The sequence below is a fragment of the Nylanderia fulva genome, unplaced genomic scaffold (genome assembly GCF_048542155.1).
Source record: "Nylanderia fulva isolate GAGA-0341 unplaced genomic scaffold, ASM4854215v1 Scaffold18, whole genome shotgun sequence".
In the NCBI taxonomy this organism is placed as follows: Eukaryota; Metazoa; Arthropoda; class Insecta; order Hymenoptera; family Formicidae; genus Nylanderia; species Nylanderia fulva.
In genome coordinates, this window is record NW_028190055.1 from 2191589 (window position 1) to 2210851 (window position 19263).

Consider the following 19263-nt stretch of genomic DNA (forward strand, 5'->3'; position numbering starts at 1 on the left):
CAAGCAGAACTTTTGTCAGCTTGATAAAAGATAAAATATTTTTCTATAATATAAACGTGTTTATTTATATGGAATCTGCAATATTTTTTATAATTGTTTTCTATAATCTACTTAGGTCACTGTATACAGGGTGTCCCATAATTCGCGAATCACCTTTCATGGGCAGATAGAGCGTGTTAAACTGAATAGAAAATTCATGTATCATTTTGCGATATTCGCAATAATTATTGAGTTATTTATTAAAATATCTAAACGAATAAGCAGGTAGAAAGCATTATTTGATCGAGAGGCGGCGTCATGCAGCGAGCGGCGACCAATGTAGTGACGCCGAAAAGTAAGATGATACTTTTGATACTAAGCGGCACATAACAAATAAGTGCACACCGAGTCCGGCCTACTGCTTTCTACCCGCTCATTCGTTTAGATATTTTAGTTAATAACTCAATAATTATTGCGAATATCGCAAAATGATACAGGACTTTTCTATTCAGTTTAACACGCTCTATCTGCCCATGAAAGGTGATTCGCGAATTATGGGACACCCTGTATACACAATTATAACAGACATTTAGCGTTTTATATAAAAGTCCATTCGTCAAATTCTTAGAACATATATTATATGTTCTATATAAGGTCAAATTATAGCTTTCATCTCACTCTTTCCTCTCTCCACGTTTTTACTGTTTCAAGTGTAGGTAGAGAGTGCACAAAGCGCAGCAAAAATATGTTTGCGAATCGAAGCTTATTTGTTCTATTCCGAAAATAAATATATATATGTATGAATTAAAATTCTTTTTTCTCTAAAAAATTTGCTTTCGTTCTAGCAGACGCAAATTGTTTCGAATAAAAATTGATTGTTTGAACGCTTGTCTCTTATCTCTTGATTCGAATTAACGTCAAACTCGATACGAGCAATTTTGACAAGATGAATTTAGGAAGAGTAGCTAACATTAATATCTTTCGTAAAGTTCGACAGCTCGGTAAGTTTTACTTTAAGTCTCCGACAGTTTCGAGCGTGCTCCTGCTTTATTTCGTGATTTAGACAGAAATTTCTTTACATAACCTCAAGATGGTTTTACATAATCTCTTTAATGAGCAGAAAATATATGGAAAGTTTCAATCGATGGATATTTTCCTCAAAACAATTTTTAATTACGTTTTATATAAGTTTACATTAATTTTTTTATTATAATATCGAAGGGTATTTTTGTAGCAGTGTACAATATAATCATTTTGATCAATGATTAAAAACGAGATATAAAATTATAACACGCCAATCAATGATTTTATTGCAGAGACATTGGTAAAACCTAGTGGGTTACTCCAGGTATGCAGATGCAATCCAGTGCACTTCCCCAAATCCACTTCAAGTCTTGCAAATCTGAACCGTGGCATAACGCCTATAGCAAATAAATATCCAACATGCCGTATCTTGTCCAAGGTTGATAACAAATTATAACAAATTTTTCTAAAGGAAATAAGAGTGAATGCACAATACATTATTTCATTCTTTCCAGTTGCCTGTGCAATCAACAGTCAGCGTGACTCAAACTCGTGCAGCAAGCGCCCATGGTGACCATGTACGCTTGTGGTTGATAGAAAGGATGGTGTCTGCATCCTTCTTGTCGCTAATACCTGCTGCTCTGCTCTTTGAAAGTAAATTTATCGATGTATTATTAGCAGCTGCTGTCGTCATGCACACACATTGGTAATTGATTGGCTCAGTCTAATATAATATTAATTTGTATTTTTTTGTTAAATTTATTCTTCTACGAATCTCTTGCACACACTGTAAAATAGAAAGCTCGAAAGAATAAATTTATTACAGGGGATTGGAGGCTATCATACTCGATTATGCACGGCCCATTGTAGTAGGCACATTAGTTCCAAAAGTGTCGTTCCTCCTGTTAAATCTACTCTCCGCTGCAACTCTCGCTGGTCTGCTTCTGCTAATTTACAACGGTCCTGGTCTCACAAAGATCATTAAAAGTGGCTGGGCAATAGGTAAAGACAGAGAAAGACAGAAATCCAATTAGATGTTATCACTAAAATACAGAAATAATTGTTTGCGTTAGTATATGAAGAACTTTTTAAGGGATGGTAGCTTGTAAATTATTCGGGAATAAATTATTTACTGTGACAATATATTGTGCTTTCTTTCTTATACTACTTATAATTTTAATCAAGTAAAGTTTTGGAAACTATTATAAAAGTTTGTAGCTCGAAATGTGTATGTATAATGAACTAAAGAAAGCTCATTTATTTCATATTAGTTATATATGTTACAAATAAGTAATAACAAAAGTTTCTCATTATTGTCATTAACATGTATATAATAAGTATTCGAATAGATAATGCTCTGACAGGTCCCAGGTAGATAAGCCAAAAGAATCTTATTTGCTGGCAACTTTGTCTATAAAAGTCGCCAGTTTCACATCTCTCTCTGATAAACCATTAACATCATGAGATGAGAGAGTGATATTCACTTTGTTATAAACATTAAACCATTCAGGATGATGGTCCATCTTTTCAGCCTGTAAGGCAACTCTTGTCATAAAGCCAAAGGCCTAGAAATTAGAATATATAAGTATATATAATGTAACATAATGATTGTATATAAAATATTAACAGATGTGTAAAACACACTTCATTGAAATTCTTGAATACAAATTCCTTATAAATTGCATCCCTGTTTGACTGAACAGTCCATCCTGTCGAGAGCAGTGGATTCAAATTTTGCTCTCTTTCCTCTGGAGTGAGCTTATTTTTATTACTCTATGAAGATCAACATATAGTTATCAAATGTTATTAAATTATATAGTAATATATGCAATACATATTCTCTCTTATACAATTATAATCAAATGTGATTTAATTATTTTACGCGATCTTCGGTCACAACATATGGTAATGTTTTTACAAGCGATACATTTTTTTATTACTCTACATATTTATGCAAATAGACATGATTTTGTGTAACAAGTGGCCGATTGCATCTGTACCACTTTCACCTCCAACTACTTATTTAAACACAAGTAATTATCTATATCAAAACGTCTTTAATTGTTCGAAATTTGCTCGCTATTCGATTTAAATTGGTTCTTCTTTCAACTGGGAGGTTCTAACGAGCACTTACCATTTTTGCTCTATTCGAAGCAGTAGTGGATAAATCTCTGCGTTTCACAATGCGCGATATGCACTTTCGAACGTGATTTCCTCCCCTTCCCTCTACCATATGCGCGGTCAATAAGGCTATCATGTCGAAAACTTGATATTTTGTGTATAAATTTAAGATATTGGAATCTCGTGTAAAACAGAAACTGTGTGATTAACAGTTTGCTGTTTTGGAGCGAATTTGAAAATCTGTGTGCGACAATAAACTTCCAATTTCCAAACGCTTCTCTAACCTCTTATTCGTTTTTACGATGTTAGAAGACCAAGTCGGACATTAATAATCGATGATAATATACTAATATAATTTTAAGAAAAAACGTAGAGAAATAATTTTTAAAATTACATTCTTCAGATATTTAAAATAATTTAATACACATTAAAAAATATCGTTATCTGTAATTTTCTAATCTGTAACTGTTTTGTTATCTGTAATTTTAATTATTATTCTTTAAAAATTTCTTCTAGATATATGTAAAATGTAATTTGTATGTTCTTTTATTAAATCTATATCAGAGTAATATGGAAATATGTATATTTTATGTATTTACAAGATTTATAAAACATTAACGCAATTTTGGCTGTACAACAAATGTTTTATAAACTATATCAGAAATAGTTGAGAGATGTTACAAAAATAAAAATATATCGTCAATTCTATTGAAATAAATCTATTGAATAATGAAATCATGATCTTGGTTTTTTTCCTTTTTTAACAAGAGTCACTGAAGGCAATGGAACCTTGAGCATAATAATATTCTTATCCTTTTTAGAAAACACTGCTCCAATGATTTTTACAAAATTTATTAGTTTCTTCTGACCAGTTTTTCTTTTCAGTGTACCTCGAAACAATTCAAGATCCAGTTCAAAGTTTGATACAATCAGTGCAAGGATCAAGCAATGTACAAGACCTTTATCTTTCATAATATTTGGCCTCATTCTGTAAAAGAAATTCTCCTAAAAAATGCCTTTTCTTATAATTGCATTTTATGATCAAAACTTACCGTCCATGTGCGCTGGGTACGCTGTATGTGTCAATAATGTGCCGATTTACCTCTTCAGATATTGGACACACAATAATGTCGCGTTTCTTTACATCCTTTGCTATCATATCGCACCATACACTGACCATTTCAATGTAGAGTAAGAGAGCAACCTTGTTTACATTATCTGGATCCGATTTAATAAATTTTAAAGTGTGTGTGAAAAATGTAGTCTTCCTATAATGAGAAAAATGTAATTATACAATATTATTGGATATAGAAAAATGACGATAAAAAACTTATTTAAAGAGATTTAAATTACTCTTCTTCTACATCTCCATTAAGAATTTTCATTGCATGTTCATATAACATTTCCAGTTTACTCCTTGGAATAATGTCATATACATTGTACACATCTTTGACATTACTCGCATCCCTGTTGCATGTTGGTAATATTGTGGAAATACAGTCATCAGTTTGTAATTGAACCGATAAATCTAGTCTATCAATTTCAACATCTGTTAAAAAATAAAAACAAGTCAATAAGATTTTGTATGGAATATAAATATTGAATATCTTTGATATATCAATATATTATTAGTAATTTTAAATGATATATATGTAAATATGTTTTACAATTTAATTATATTTAATAATAGAAAAAGAACTTACTTGACACTGTTTTCTCAAGTTGCTCCTTAACAGAATTAACATCCACTTTCAGTCTTTCAAATTGCTCGGTTCTACGTTTAATTTTCTTCGACCCAAATTGTTTATTCAATAAAACAATCTTTTCGTCCATATCATTTTTGTTGTCTTCAATAATAGGTTTTTCAAGTACTGGAGTTACCTGCCACCGTTCTGCTTCAAATAATCGTACTTTGCCTGTTCTCTTATTATGGAGTACCAGCATTGTCCTTGTCGATTCTTTTTCAAAATCTGGTCTATAACCTTTATATACAATCTGTCCATTTGATAATGCCAAAACAGTTTTATCTTCCCTTTGATCACGGAATAAACCACATGACATCTCCTTGTCCTCTTCATCTTTAAGCTTACCATGTTGAAAGTTCACTGTACAACAAAGATTTTATTTATATTTATAAAAACATATTTGAATGCTCTTTTTCTTTTATATAAATCAGGGAAAGCAATTATTTAAATAATCAAACAAAAGCTAAGAATGATGATACTTGAATGTAATTATGATATGTATATATGTGGATAAAATATGATATCAATTAAATAAGCATGAAGTAATGTTATATGTGTATTATGAATAATATGTAAATTAAAGTACAATAAAACCGGTATAGTAACAATGGTATTATTTAAGTATAACACATGTCCATCTTACCAATAATTGGTTGGATTTTATCAGATTGCACAATCACATCTTCGATAACACTCTTGAGTCGCTTCATTTTTCAGTTAATCCGATATTTCATTGATATTAATATTTTCGCGCGTGGCTTACAGGTTATATCACCGTTGCGTCTCACTTGAGATTTTTCGACACGCATGTGCGTCGTATGTCTTTAAGTGCGCATGCGTAGATTCGAACAGCCGACATTTGTTTACGATACAGAAAAATTTCAAGAAAAAAATTTACAAGTGTATTGCAAGTAAAATAAACAATTACACATGCTTTCTTAACTTTTTTATTTTGTCCCTTTTAAAATTTCAATAAAAATCATTTTAAAATATTATTTGTATCAATTTGTAAATATACGCGCGTATAGTAAAATTTTTTTTTTCTTTAACTCAATTCTCTAAGTCTGACATTTAGTATCCAGATTTAGAGAAATTAAAAAGACGGAAAGATATAGTTTTCAAAAATATTTTACTAATTTTATATATATATATATACAATATACAAGTAATTACTTTTATATAACCTACCCAGATAGCCACAGTAATTATTGACATCATTTTGATGTCATAATAATTACTGTGGCTGTCTGGGTACTGATCTCAATGCAATTAAATATATTTTATTTCCAAATACTACTATATATCAACGTTATACTTCTTTTTCTACAAGTTATTGCAGAAATAATATAAATATTTATAGTAATATATCTCTATCATGTACTTATAGTTACTTTGCTACCTCATCACATAAAATTATTACATATAAATATTAAACATTTTTTTAGAAAATTTATAATTATGAAACTCAAATACAATTTAGAAAAAAAATATTTATGAATAATTTTGAGAAACAAATTTTTAAACTATTTTTTCTATCACAAAATATGTGTAATTGAAGAAATTATATATAAATATATAGAATAGGGAAATATTAAATATCATTATAGATCAAATATAATTTGAAAGGTAGAAAAAATATTTAATTTAGTGTTTTGCACTTTCAGGCTTTCTTAAATTTTTAATTATGTGTTTTAGTAATCTGCTTTCTATATTACTCAATTAACAAGTCATATTCGTCAATTTCTTCGAATGTACTATTAACAGATTTTGCCCATTCTTCTATTTTTTTTTCAGTTTCTTTTGTCAACTTTGTGAGTTTCTTCTTCTTTGTTTGATATTTCACATTTTCTTTCTCCTCTTCTTGTTCTTCGTCACTCTCCAGAAGGTCAAATTTTACAGTTCGTTTTTTCCTATATGAATGTTGAGGCGGCTGTAATATTTTAAATAAGTATATAATAATGTTAATATCAATATTGTATAATATATAAAAGAATATATTGATATAATTTTAGTAATGTGTAAAAATACCTTCGAAAAATGTGTGGGCTCTAAATCCATGAACAAAGGAACCTCAGCTCTAAAATTCGATAGTCTCTCTGTTTCAGACAAGACATCAAATGTGTCAGAAAAATTGAGAAAATTTATAAGATCTTTATCTTTTTGCATCGTAGGTGATTTGTCATCTTTAACATGCACTTCATCTGTTGTTTGTTTGTTGTCATTTATATTTTTTTGCTGTAAAAAGTTCTTTATTTCTCCTAGAGAAATTCTGGCAGGTGCTGCATGTATATGCTTGTTTGTATCTATCGTCCGATTTTTTTCTGTATTTTGATTAATTGGAAGTTTTTTTTTAATTATATTGTGCTTTTTGTGGAAAGTCATTTTCTTCTTTTTATCTTTTTCTCTTCCACGTATATTTGTTTTATCCATATTTTCTTTATTTATTTCCACATTTTCTTTATTCATTTCCATATTTTCTTTATTCATGTCTATATTTTCTTTATTTATTTCCATATTTTCTTGACTCATTTTTACATTCTTTTTATTCATTTTCTTATCTTCAAATCTCAATTTTGGTGTACTTTGAGCAAAGTATTTAGCCTGAGAAAACATTAATGTTGTTGGAAGTCGACAGGGACTTTCCTGATCCAAGGCACTAGTCTTCAAGATAGGGGATAAAGATTTGGTCAATAATGAATAATTTAATGAGTTTTTCTCTTGTTTTACCGAGGTCTTATTATCAAATATATTCTTTGGCCGAAAGGGCCAAAACTCTTCAGTGTTGCTGGATGGTGGTGATTTAAGGATTGTAATATTATCTGCATTTTTGATAGATATAACTTTTGGCTTGTTTGCATTTTGCTTTTTAATTTGTTTTGGAAATGCTCTATCAGATGAACTTGTTTCTCCTACAGTTTCAATATTGATATTTATTTTTGGCGTTTCACTCTTCTTTTCTGTATCTTCCTCCATTGATTCTCTTACAATCTGTATATCTGTATTTATGCTTGGTGATTCAATCTCTTCAATCACATTATCTTCCTTTACTGATTCTTGCACCATCTGAATATCTGCATCTGGTGTCTTAATTTTCTCTTTATTTTTCTTTGTCGATTTTGTAACTATCACTTCTATTGCAGATTTTGAAGAATTATTTTGTGTAGACTTTACAGTATTTGTATCAAGTCCAAGAAATTTGTTTTCTTCATTGTTAATTATTTGCGATTGTATAGTAACCTTCTTACGTGTAGTTCTTTTAGTTGTTTTGCCTTTCTGTTTGCTAACTTTTCTCTTCTGCTTTTTCTTAGTAACTTTCTCTTTTGAATCATTAATATCAAATTTAAAATCATATACATCCATTTTATTTTCTAATGATTTCTCAGGAGATTTTATGGTTTTGTATACAGGCATTTTTTTATTATTTTCCAAATCTAAGTTCTCTAACATTACCACACTCTTTTGTTGTTTTGGTGAAAGATATTGCTGCAGTAATTTTGAATCTTCACAGTAATTTTTTTTATTCCGTGGACGCAAGCATCTTCGTAAAGATTGACTGCTATTTGCAGACACATTTATTTTTGATACATTTAATCTTTTGTTGTTTGCATTAACATTAATTTTTTGTAAACTTTTATTGGTTTTATTAATGACTCTTTTAGATCTGAGCTTACTTTCAGGTACAGCCTTTATAGAAGGGTGATGAGATTTCAGACAAGAGGAACGTGTAGACATCCCAGTTGTAGACATTCTGATTGAATTATATCTGGAAACATAATGATAAAAATTTAGTTGACATCAATTTTATAACCAATTTAGTTAAGTGTACATTAATATATATTAAATGCCATTTAATGTCTCAAGGCCTCTCTCAGTTTTCTTCAGTATCAATTTCAATATCAATCAAATTGATAATTGATAGTGAGTAGAAAACTTATATATTATATAACCAGAAATACCTTTTCCATCTTACATTTATAAAAAAACTTATATTGCTATTTAATTAAAAACATGATGCAATAATTTAATTATTTATATACTCATGCTTCAGGTATTGTTTGTACAATAGAATCTTATTTCAACAAAAAGAAAAATATCTCTTTTCTCAAATTAATTCAGGTTGCTATATAAACTCTACAAACACCAATGTATATCAATGCATATTAATACATGTAAAGTCATCACAGATATTAATTATAATAGTAAATTTAATTATAGGTACGTTTTTAGTAAAATATAAGTTTGAATTTTATTGCGTTGTAAATTAAGTATGTAAATATTCTGTTTTTTCACAAAATATATGTAATATATGTATGTACAGATTGCGAGAGATAATAAAATTTTCATTTCAAGTGACATTAAACGTTCTCTTTCAGTGCAACAAAACTACGTCTCATGACATCTATCAGCTTACCCGTTAGGAAAAGCGGGAACCGTTAAACACGAACGTGCACGTCAATGTCGTTTAACAAACAAGTTTGAGCGCCGAAACTCAGCAAAGGTGTGTCGCAATTATCACACTGTGCATATGTGACAGATAATTGCATAATATCGCATAAATCTGCATCGAACAACGCTCACGGAGTAAAAACGCAAATTTTCTGACAGCATCACAAAATGCACAATGTACGTAATTACGCGAAATGTCGGCGTCAGGGTCAGGGTTGCCAACTTTTGCGGCAGTAAACAAATTATATCACGTGACTGAATGAGTTCGGAAATCCTATTAGTAGAGTAAATGGAAACGATTTTTAATCGGCCAATCAAGACAAAGAACATCGTTTCTTTTATCCTGATTGGTCAATTGAATGGGTAGGATTTTCGAACGCATCTTGGATGAGGTGAGTATCCATAAATATTTTCAGCGTTTGAAAGACAATTCGAATCAACTCGATTTATCAAGTATTGGAGAAACAGAAAACGAAAAATTTATTACGATCTAGCAAGAGAAATAGATTTAACAGATTCGGATTTTTCATGACCAGGGTCAGCAAAAGCTAATAAGTTATAGAAGAAAAAGAATTTTTCATGATTCAAGCAGCGTGTCACCTTTAACCTATTCAAACAAAAATGTCTGACGAAAAATCTACAGTGCAAGAATTTAAATTGGATCCGGACTGTGAATTAAGATTCGAAGTGGAAAGTAAGAATGAAAAAGTTACATTGGAGGTAACACAATTTCTTTTTATAAACTTAATCTGTTATACATTTTTTTTTATCATTAATTGACTTAGAGTTGTATAATTGCAGTTGAAGAATGGCTTGGCAGAAGTATTTGGAACAGAATTGGTAAAGGGTAAAAAGTATGAGTTTACCGCTGGCGCAAAAGTTGCGGTTTACACTTGGCAAGGTTGCACTGTTGAATTAGTTGGGAAAACCGATGTCAGCTATGTGGCAAAGGAAACTCCTATGGGTTTGTATCTTAATTGTCACGCAGCGATGGAACGGATGAGAGAAACTGCAGAGAAGGACGACACTAGGGGTCCGATAACAATGGTCGTAGGTCCCTGCGATGTGGGAAAGTCTACACTTTGTAGGATATTACTGAATTATGCCGTCAGGATGGGCAGAAGGCCAATTTTTGTTGACCTCGATGTCGGTCAGGGACACATAGCGATTCCTGGTACAGTGGGTGCTCTGCTGGTGGAACGGCCATCCAATGTAGTGGAAGGATTCAGTCAGCAAGCTCCTCTAGTCTTTCATTTTGGACATAAAACACCACAAGCCAATGTAACACTGTACAATTTACTAGTCACACGTTTGGCAGAGGTTTGTTCAGACAGACTACAAGCTAACAAGAAAGCCAAAGCCTCTGGAATTGTTATAAACACATGTGGCTGGGTTAAAGGCGATGGCTACAAATTGCTCACGCATAGTGCACAGGCATTCGAGGTGGATGCGATACTTGTGCTAGATCAAGAGAGACTTTACAATGAACTGGTGAGAGATATGCCGGATTTTGTGAAGGTGGTTTTTTTACCGAAGAGTGGCGGGGTTGTCGAGAGAAGTCAGGCGCAAAGGACCGAAGCTAGAGATCAGGGTGTCAGAGAATACTTTTATGGTTCTCGAACTCCATTATATCCACACAGTTTTGAGGTAAAGTGGAGCGAGGCTAGATTGTATAAGATTGGAGCACCTGTTCTACCAGCTTCCTGTATGCCGTTGGGCATGAAGGCGGAAGATAATTTGACAAAATTAGTGGCTGTTACACCAGGACCTAGTTTGTTACATCATCTCTTGTCTGTCTCGTTTGCCGATTCTCCCGAGGATGATGTCGTGCAGACTAACGTGGCTGGATTTGTCTGTGTGTTAGTATACAGTTTACTATAGAAACTCCATATATTATTATTATATATAATTTTTTATATATAAAAATAAATTTTACATATTTGCAAATTGTACAATACATTTTATATTTGCAGAACCAACGTGGATGTCGAGAGGCAGACGTTCACTGTATTAAGCCCACAACCTAGACCGCTGCCTAATACAGTCCTATTATTATCAGATATACAGTTTATGGATAGTCATTAGTTACACGAATAGACATCAATTAATTAATGTAAATATGACAAATATGACATAAAGAAATCTTTTTACAATACAATATTAGAGATTTCAGATAATATGAGCATATTCATACGTAACTTTTGTAAAACAAAATATATATTTGTAAGCATTTATAATATAATTAAGTATATGTATATTTGTTATCATACAAATTAGCAATTCGATTATTTTGATAAAGGATCAAGAATTAAAAAATAAAAAATATCTTTTCCACAATATAATTATTTACTTATATCTTTATTAATTTGTACCAAATTGTTCAATTTCATTAATGTATTAATGTTTTTTTTTTTTTTTATTTATTCGGTAAAAAATTGATCATTTTATCAAGAAAGATAATCGGTCGATCTATATCGACACGTATCGCGTACGTGTGTATGTATCGCATGTATACATATATCCTACGTTAGTGTATAGTCAGTGTATGTACATACGTATTGATGCGTGTCTCGTGCGGTTTGATCCGCGTGTGTTTTATAAAAACGAAGCGACTATAAAGCTGCTTTCCATACTTGAGCAGTAAATTGAAAAAAAAACTATATCCACTGATTTTCAAAGCATTCGCATTTTATTTGTGTCGAAATAGCGAATTGTCGGTAAGTGATAATGACAAACTAACCTCGAGATGAACGCGTGACAGTTGTCATTTATATCTTACCACGATTTTGTGTCATGCGTGGCTACGGATTTAAATTACACGCGGAAATTATGCTAGAGATTGACGTCGATGATAATATTTAAAAGAAGTATTAAATAGAGGAAAGCTATATCGTTAGAATTATTGATGTTTTAGAACTCATATTTTTTCACATTAATCTTTGTTCAACCTGAAAAGTAGATAAATAATAATTTTCACATTAATCTCAATGATGTTTATAAATTTTCATTAATTATAAATTTATTTTTAAAATAAAGTTTTGTTTTATTAGTTAGAATCTGTACATATCATTGTTTTGTGTTTGTAGCTTGCATATTTTGTGTGTGTGCATGTGTCTATAATTTATAAATATTGTATTATAATTAATTACAATTTATTTTATTAATTTATTGATCTATATTTTTTATTCAGATTCTATATAAAGTTTTTACAAAGGAAACATGCGTCGAGCACGTATTAAAGCTTTGGCAAGTGTGCCAATTCGAAAGAACCCTGCACAAGATATAGTAGCTTCTGATATAAGTAGTGTGTCTGATAAAGAACAAAACAAGGAAGGTGCAGCTGCTGCTGAGTCAAAATCTGAACAAGAAGCTATCAAAGATATTGCAGAGGCAAAAAATGAGAGAGAAGAAGGCATCTCTAATACTGTTATACTAAAACAAGATCCAGATGTTGTTACAGATGTTGCAAAGGCATCTGAGGAAATTATTGAAAAAGAACAAAAAGAAGCTAGTTTTGTAGAGCCAGAACCAGTCATAGTTCATAAAAGATCAGATTTTCAAGAACCATATTCTCAAGTAAAACCAAGTTCTCAAGAACTATGTGTTCAAGTGAAACCAGACTCTCAACAATTATGTGTTCAAGTAAAATCGGATTCTCAAAAATTGTGTGATCAAATAAATGACAAACCTGAAAAATTTACAGATCATTTGGTTCAGAAAAGTATTTCACCACCACCAGATCTGCCATTGACAGGAATAGAAAGTAAAGCTTATATAAAATGATTAAAAAATTGATATTGAAAAATACTTTAAAAAATATATCAGTTACAAAGTGTAAATACATTTCGAAAGCTATGTATATATATTTTTTTTCCAGCTTCTCCTGCAAAGAATCGTCTGTGTTTTATGAGACCTGTACCGAGATTAGACACTGGTGGCAGAGTAAGGAAGAATAGCATACAGGGAAGTGGTGCTAGTGCAAGCGAATCTGAAGATGAGCACGGCAAGAGAGCGACGACGGTTGTCGTGCCGAGTCGCATACGAAATGATTCTATTTGTTCCGTACAGAGCAACAAGGAAAGTATTGCTGCTGACAATCAAAATACTTCTTCAAGAATGAAAGCGATGCAGAGAAGACGCATGCAGGTTTCGGAATCGGCGAGAAGGCTAGCCGAAGCGAGAAGGGAATTTTTACTGAAACACGAAAATAGAACGCCCGATAAAAGTCAGATGAAAATGTATGATTTTATATATTACAATCCCGTAACGAATCCTATGAAGCCGAACAAAAGTCCACAAAGAATTGCAGCACAGTAAGTATATTGAATTGTAATGATTAAGTACACACACACACGCACACATATGTACAAAACGTTATCTATATATCAATATTTTGTGACTTTAATTCCATTTTATTGTTCAGACCGATGGAAATACCGGAAGAGGAAGAAGAGGACAATCCGTCGGTGATGCCTGTGCCGCAAGTGAAAGTCGGTCCTGATGGTCAATTGATAATAGATGAACAGAGTCTCGTAATAGAACAAAAAGATGCAAAAAGAGTTAGAGAAATAATGTCGAGTGACATTATTATTGAAGAAGGTATTTGCAATAATGGTGGTTTCTATAAGAAACACAAGAGAAGCAAGGATTGGCCGAAATGGGAGACGCTTAAATTTTACAGAGTCTTGAACGTAGTTGGTACCGATTTTTTATTGATGCAGACTCTGTTCCCAAATAGGACTAGAGAAGAAATTAAACAAAAATACAAGAAAGAGGAAAGAGTTAATCGTTCGTTGATCGAAAAAGCTCTAAAATATCATCAAGAGTTTGATACCGAAATGTTAGAAGAGCAATTAGGTACATTTCTCTCTCTCTTTTATAGTATTTTTTAATTACATCTTTAATTAATAATACTAAATTATTAATATTTTACTGCATTATTAAAATATTCAACTAATATTGAGTGATTTGATGATTTTGTATTGAATAATTTTTGCTCTATTTCTGTCTTACTTATTTACTTTGATCATTGTTTCACATTGATAATTGTTTTCTTGAAATTTAATATAAGCTCAAAATTAAACGTGAAAGGCTAATAAGAGCCAGATGAAAATATTAGGTACAACAAACTTGTTTTCAAATTTTTTACCAATTATTCTGAATGTTTTGATTCTTTCTTTGGATTATCTTAAGCAGATCGATTTATGTTCCATATTTCAGTGATATACAAAACAGGACTCTATTTATTATATAATATATCTGTCGTTTACTGTACTGTTTAGAATAATATCGAGGTCACAACGTAAGTCAATCTGTTATAGACAGTCTTTTCTTTGGACTGCAAAGAAAGAACCGAAAAATTCAAAATAATGAAGAATTTAAAAAGTTGTTGCTTTTGAATTTTATTAATATTATTATATATATTATATATTATATATATTCTTAAATTATTAATATTCAATATACAGGTTTTGATGTTTAATTATTCATCATACACACATATATATATATATAAGAGTTTAACAAGGCTCTGTCATATAAATATAAATTTAAAGTATAAGACAGGCAATAAGAGCCGATCGCGGAAGACAGTGCGTTATCCCAACGAGTCGCTGAATCGGGAATTCGCCATTTCTTTCGGATCTATATTTTTCTCTCTTGCATTTATTTATTTCCGTAGGGGGGTTAAAGGATTATTGAAATTAAATCTCAAATATATATATATATATATATATGAGAATATTTTATATTTTAAAATCTTGGCAGTGACCAAGTAAAATTTGGTGCCTTGTGCACAGATATTTAATTCTAACGAAAAATTTAGTTTCGTTGGGATAACGCACTGTCTTCCGCGATCGGCTCTTATTGCCTGTCTTATACTTTAAATTTATATATATATTATTAATATTATTATATAATTTAATATTATATTTTATTATTATACAGGTAATTTAAGTTGTTTTGAGTAAAGCAAATTAATAAGAAATGTCTGTTTTGTTTTTTTAGAAATGTTGCAAAAGTTAGAAAATATTCAAAACGAGCTTAAAAAACCAGAGAAAATTAAAAATGGTCAAACTATGAGCAGATCAATGAGAAGACGTAAGCATCGTGAGTATATTTCAATCTTATTTTGAAGCGATATTTATGAAACAGGAATATATATGAATAATTAAACATCAAAACCTGTATATTGAATATTAATAATTTAAGAATAAATTAATTTATACAATAAACCATTACAGGATTGGTAGCGAATAGTATCGGGGAATGTGAAGCACTATCTGTTAACAATGAAGAAGTTGAAGACACAACGATATTGACAAGCGATGAAATTGACGTTGAAATAAATAACGAAGCGAATACTACACCGCAACAAATACGAAAGGGAAGTAAAGCGCGAAAGTTGAAAAGGCGTTTGGATGATACATCTGACAATTCCGATGTTGAGAGTGCAAGCTGTAGCGATTCAGACAGCTCTCCAGAGATTTATCGAGTTCGACCGACTAGATCCGGTAGGCAGCCGAAGAAGGCGAAAAAGTTGCAAGCACCTGATATTAATATGCTTAATATATCTAATACAATATCTGACAATGATGTGAACGAATCGTCAGTAATTGACGATTCTGGCGAAACGGTAATGCCGTCACATGTGGCTGTGGAAGTTACAGAGGTCGTAAACACTCCAACTGAGGATGGTAAAAGTGTGGGAACATCGTATCCTGAAAATATTGCGAACGTAATACCGAATATAAATCAAATGGAACCGGGATCTTTAGTGATCGTAACAAAGGAATCTGCAGAGGAACCTGGAAACACTATTTTACAAGTATATATGGTGAGTCCGAATGTTGATAACGTTGCTAATGCAGCGATTGAGCTTAATGAGTCTACGACGGATCCGCAGAAGCCATCGGAATTTTTAACTAATAAGCCAGAAACTGCTAAATCGGTTGACATTGTAAATATTTGTGAAAAATGATCTTTTCCATTTGTACTTAGCTGTATAGTTATTAATAACTATATAAATATAACATTTAATTTTAGGTAGCATTACAAAGATAATACGCATCTTCGATTTGCCAGAATTGAATATTAATTTATATAGATTAAAAAAGAAAATATAAAAAAAGGATTGCGGGAAATATGTGCGAGACGATACATTTGTAATTTTGTTATTTATATATTAAATTTTTTTTTATTGGAAACGAAAATTTCTTTATGTAATATAGCATGTGGGATATTTTCTATTTAGAGATAAATTAATTTATTCTGATAAATCGAAAACTTTATTGTGATATATAAGAATTGCGCAATGTATTTATGTACATTTATTCCTGTAATATTTACTTTTTTATCTGAAGTCAAAGTTTAATTCTGTATGTATAATTCATATTATGATATCATATGAATTATCATATGTGCAAACTCTCATATAATTCTTGCTCGTAATTGTAATCTCGTTTATCATTTAAAAACTGTGTGCAAAGTGAGATTTTATCCAGTGTGGTTCTTTTATATTACTCATATACTCATTTGTCATATAACCATAGTGGAAGAAAACTAATGAGAGAGATAAAACGCGTGACATTTTTATTTTGTGCATATGCACACATATATGATATTTGTGTATATAATTTTATTGCACACAAACATTTGTAGAATAAGAATATAAGCTAAAAGGAAACGTTGTAGTAAGGATAAGTTTTAGTCTCAACGATTTTATACAAGTAGCCACATGTATAAAATTTATTTAAGCACTTATTACCTTTTATAGCATTGAGTATAGAAAACTCTTATTGAAGATGAGAACTGAGAAAGACAAAATCTATTGTAAAGGTTCTTTTTCAGTCAACATCTTGAGTGTCAGTTCTAATAATGTATAGAGCTCAATGGTATTGCCAATGTACTGCCATGATAGTGTATATAATGTAAAGATGTATTATCATAATTGATTATTTTATAGCAACAAAATTGTTGCAGCGAATACATCAATGCAGCTATCATAAATAAAATAACGAGCAATTATGATGAATATGCATGCATTTATCTTTGCAATGAAAAATTTATGTTGTGTAAGGAAAGTGCAGATTTTTAATTTTCAACGTTTTCTTAGAATCAATAAAAAATATTTTGTAATTAAACATTTAAAAGTGAGATATATTCTTTATACTTTATTCTTAATTAATTAATAGCACAATTCTATAGTATCGCATGGAATCCATTTTGAACTTTCCAAAGCATCCCATAAATTATAGTCTTGTTCGATTATTTCTCTATTTGCCTTATCAATGTCAATAGGGACCGAATGTTCTGTAAAAGAAACAGAAATATAAATTTAAATATGCTAGATTAAAATAGTTAAGATTGAATTTTTTTGAAAAAACTACAATTGAGTGTAAATACATATATACCGATTAATTCTAATTCGTCTTCCTCAGGTTTCTGATCAGATACATAATTGTTATAGGCATCTGATGTTGGTTCACTTTCGTAATAGCCTTGTTGCCAAGCACTGTAACTGTTCCAATATGATGATGTATCATAATAATTATATGCTTCTGAATTCATATTTGATGCTGGATATTCAGAAGTTGATTGTGGTGGTGTTGAACTGCAAAATGATAAAAAAGTTTTTTTTTTTTTTTTATAAACGACTCTTTGTAACACAATATTAAAGATGAATATTTCTCTGAATAATATCAGAACAAATTTATCTCTTAAAATATATAATTATATTGCAATACAATTTATGTAATTAATTTACCCAGATATTTTATTCCAGGGTCTAGGTACAGCATTGCAAATTTTCAGAGATTTAGTTCCAAGTCCTCTATAACCATTCATGGTGATTAAGCTGTTCTTCTGTTCTTCCTCATTTGCAAATCTAACAAAACCGTAGCCTTTACTGAATCCTGAGCTATCCAATATAACTTTAGCTGTCCTGATTGAATTATATTTTGCAGCAAATGCTCTGTATAAAGAATAATCATCTACATCGGTGGACAAATCGCCTACCCAAATACTGAATTCTCTCTCAGCTGCAGGTTTTCCCGTTGTACTGGCATGATTTAAGCGAAATCGTACAGGCTGCAAAATTAGGATAACACAATATTAGAATAACAATCGACAATTTTATGTGTACATTTTATCGCAATATACTCACAGGATTTGAACCGGGTATCACTTTGCCATTTAATTTGTGCATGGCATCGAGAGCCATTTCGTCAGTTGGAAAATGTACAAAGCAATATCCTGCAGGCTCACCTGTGTATCGATTCCGCATTACCTTTACCGTCTGTGGCTGTTCGCCCATCTTGTGAAATGCATTCATGATGAAGCTCTCCGTCATGTATGGCTCCAGCTAAAGTAAGATAATTGTTAACAATTGCATTTGTATTTATCTATTTAATCAATCGTGAATCAAATGAGATGTGTGCTAGGTTGCGTGTAATTTATTTAAATAATTTACTCACACCACCCATCCACAGCTGACACAGTACCATTGGTCCTGACATTTTCTTTTACTCCAATTTCCTCTACTTTTTTCCTTTATTTGATCTCAATCTTTATTTAACAGTTCTACGTGAGTAAGAAATGTAATAGAACAATTATATATATCAGAAAGAAATATTTTCATCGGCTCTCAATATTAAGAATATAAATATGATGTTTTTTAAATCGGCCAACAGAGCCAAAGCACGAAAAATTAATTATTCGGAACTGTATCTCTTGGTTTGAGATCACTAAGTTCCATATATAAATTAATCTCGAAACTTACATATAGAGAAATAGATGCGAAAAATGTATATAAACACCGCCTCATAAACACCGCCTATACGCGAAAGGCGTTATGTTGTTGACAAGTGGAAAAAAATTGACGATCACGATGCACGAATATCTAGACACGGTGCGTTCGATTCGATAATAAAATCGAACGTGATTGGTTCCC

At 31.1% G+C, this 19263-nt stretch overlaps 7 protein-coding genes across 14 annotated transcripts; 3 read left to right on the forward strand and 4 right to left on the reverse strand.

Moving 5' to 3' along the window:
• The first annotated feature begins 675 nt into the window (after positions 1-675).
• SdhD (succinate dehydrogenase, subunit D) lies at positions 676-2145 on the forward strand. Its single transcript, XM_029322345.2, has 4 exons — positions 676-980; positions 1296-1441; positions 1518-1708; positions 1829-2145. Exons 1-4 carry the CDS (start codon positions 926-928, stop codon positions 2034-2036), a joined length of 600 nt encoding a protein of 199 aa, XP_029178178.1. The 5' UTR covers positions 676-925; the 3' UTR covers positions 2037-2145.
• Positions 2146-2231: 86 nt separating this feature from the next.
• Positions 2232-3452, reverse strand: Pcd (pterin-4a-carbinolamine dehydratase). Its single transcript, XM_085481470.1, has 3 exons — positions 3137-3452; positions 2647-2775; positions 2232-2567 (listed from the first exon to the last, which is right to left on the reverse strand). The coding sequence occupies exons 1-3, from the start codon at positions 3257-3259 to the stop codon at positions 2394-2396; spliced, it is 426 nt and encodes a 141-aa protein (XP_085337596.1). The 5' UTR covers positions 3260-3452; the 3' UTR covers positions 2232-2393.
• Positions 3453-3689: 237 nt separating this feature from the next.
• Positions 3690-5709, reverse strand: LOC114945974 (DNA-directed RNA polymerase I subunit RPA49). Its single transcript, XM_029322347.2, has 5 exons — positions 5512-5709; positions 4827-5228; positions 4477-4672; positions 4176-4391; positions 3690-4111 (listed from the first exon to the last, which is right to left on the reverse strand). The coding sequence occupies exons 1-5, from the start codon at positions 5576-5578 to the stop codon at positions 3859-3861; spliced, it is 1134 nt and encodes a 377-aa protein (XP_029178180.2). The 5' UTR covers positions 5579-5709; the 3' UTR covers positions 3690-3858.
• A 271-nt stretch (positions 5710-5980) lies between these two features.
• LOC114945976 (uncharacterized) lies at positions 5981-9524 on the reverse strand. Of its 4 annotated transcripts, none has more exons than XM_029322348.2 (3): positions 9280-9524; positions 6897-8631; positions 5981-6798 (listed from the first exon to the last, which is right to left on the reverse strand). In XM_029322348.2, exons 2-3 carry the CDS (start codon positions 8613-8615, stop codon positions 6580-6582), a joined length of 1938 nt encoding a protein of 645 aa, XP_029178181.2. In that variant the 5' UTR covers positions 8616-8631; positions 9280-9524; the 3' UTR covers positions 5981-6579. The 4 variants fall into 4 exon arrangements, with proteins under 4 accessions (XP_029178181.2, XP_085337594.1, XP_085337593.1 ...); XM_085481468.1 differs by lacking the exon at positions 9280-9524 and adding an exon at positions 9185-9245; XM_085481467.1 differs by lacking the exon at positions 9280-9524 and adding an exon at positions 9088-9163.
• A 176-nt stretch (positions 9525-9700) lies between these two features.
• cbc (protein CLP1 homolog) lies at positions 9701-11491 on the forward strand. Its single transcript, XM_029322349.2, has 3 exons — positions 9701-10034; positions 10116-11173; positions 11288-11491. The coding sequence occupies exons 1-3, from the start codon at positions 9936-9938 to the stop codon at positions 11397-11399; spliced, it is 1269 nt and encodes a 422-aa protein (XP_029178182.2). The 5' UTR covers positions 9701-9935; the 3' UTR covers positions 11400-11491.
• Positions 11492-11855: 364 nt separating this feature from the next.
• Bdp1 (transcription factor TFIIIB component B'' homolog Bdp1) lies at positions 11856-17455 on the forward strand. 3 transcript variants are annotated; one of them, XM_029322375.2, is made up of 6 exons: positions 11856-12031; positions 12505-13077; positions 13192-13627; positions 13738-14171; positions 15321-15422; positions 15557-17455. In XM_029322375.2, the coding sequence occupies exons 2-6, from the start codon at positions 12534-12536 to the stop codon at positions 16291-16293; spliced, it is 2253 nt and encodes a 750-aa protein (XP_029178208.2). In that variant the 5' UTR covers positions 11856-12031; positions 12505-12533; the 3' UTR covers positions 16294-17455. The 3 variants fall into 3 exon arrangements, with proteins under 3 accessions (XP_029178208.2, XP_029178209.2, XP_085337597.1); XM_085481471.1 differs by lacking the exon at positions 11856-12031 and adding an exon at positions 12042-12181; XM_029322376.2 differs by lacking the exon at positions 15321-15422.
• Positions 17456-17465: 10 nt separating this feature from the next.
• Secp43 (tRNA Selenocysteine associated protein) lies at positions 17466-19198 on the reverse strand. Of its 3 annotated transcripts, none has more exons than XM_029322380.2 (6): positions 19093-19198; positions 18788-18893; positions 18601-18675; positions 18079-18401; positions 17726-17925; positions 17466-17624 (listed from the first exon to the last, which is right to left on the reverse strand). In XM_029322380.2, exons 2-6 carry the CDS (start codon positions 18827-18829, stop codon positions 17500-17502), a joined length of 765 nt encoding a protein of 254 aa, XP_029178213.1. In that variant the 5' UTR covers positions 18830-18893; positions 19093-19198; the 3' UTR covers positions 17466-17499. The 3 variants fall into 3 exon arrangements, with proteins under 3 accessions (XP_029178213.1, XP_029178211.1, XP_029178212.1); XM_029322378.2 differs by having other exon boundaries at positions 18478-18675; XM_029322379.2 differs by having other exon boundaries at positions 18478-18675; positions 18788-19198.
• Positions 19199-19263: the final 65 nt, after the last annotated feature.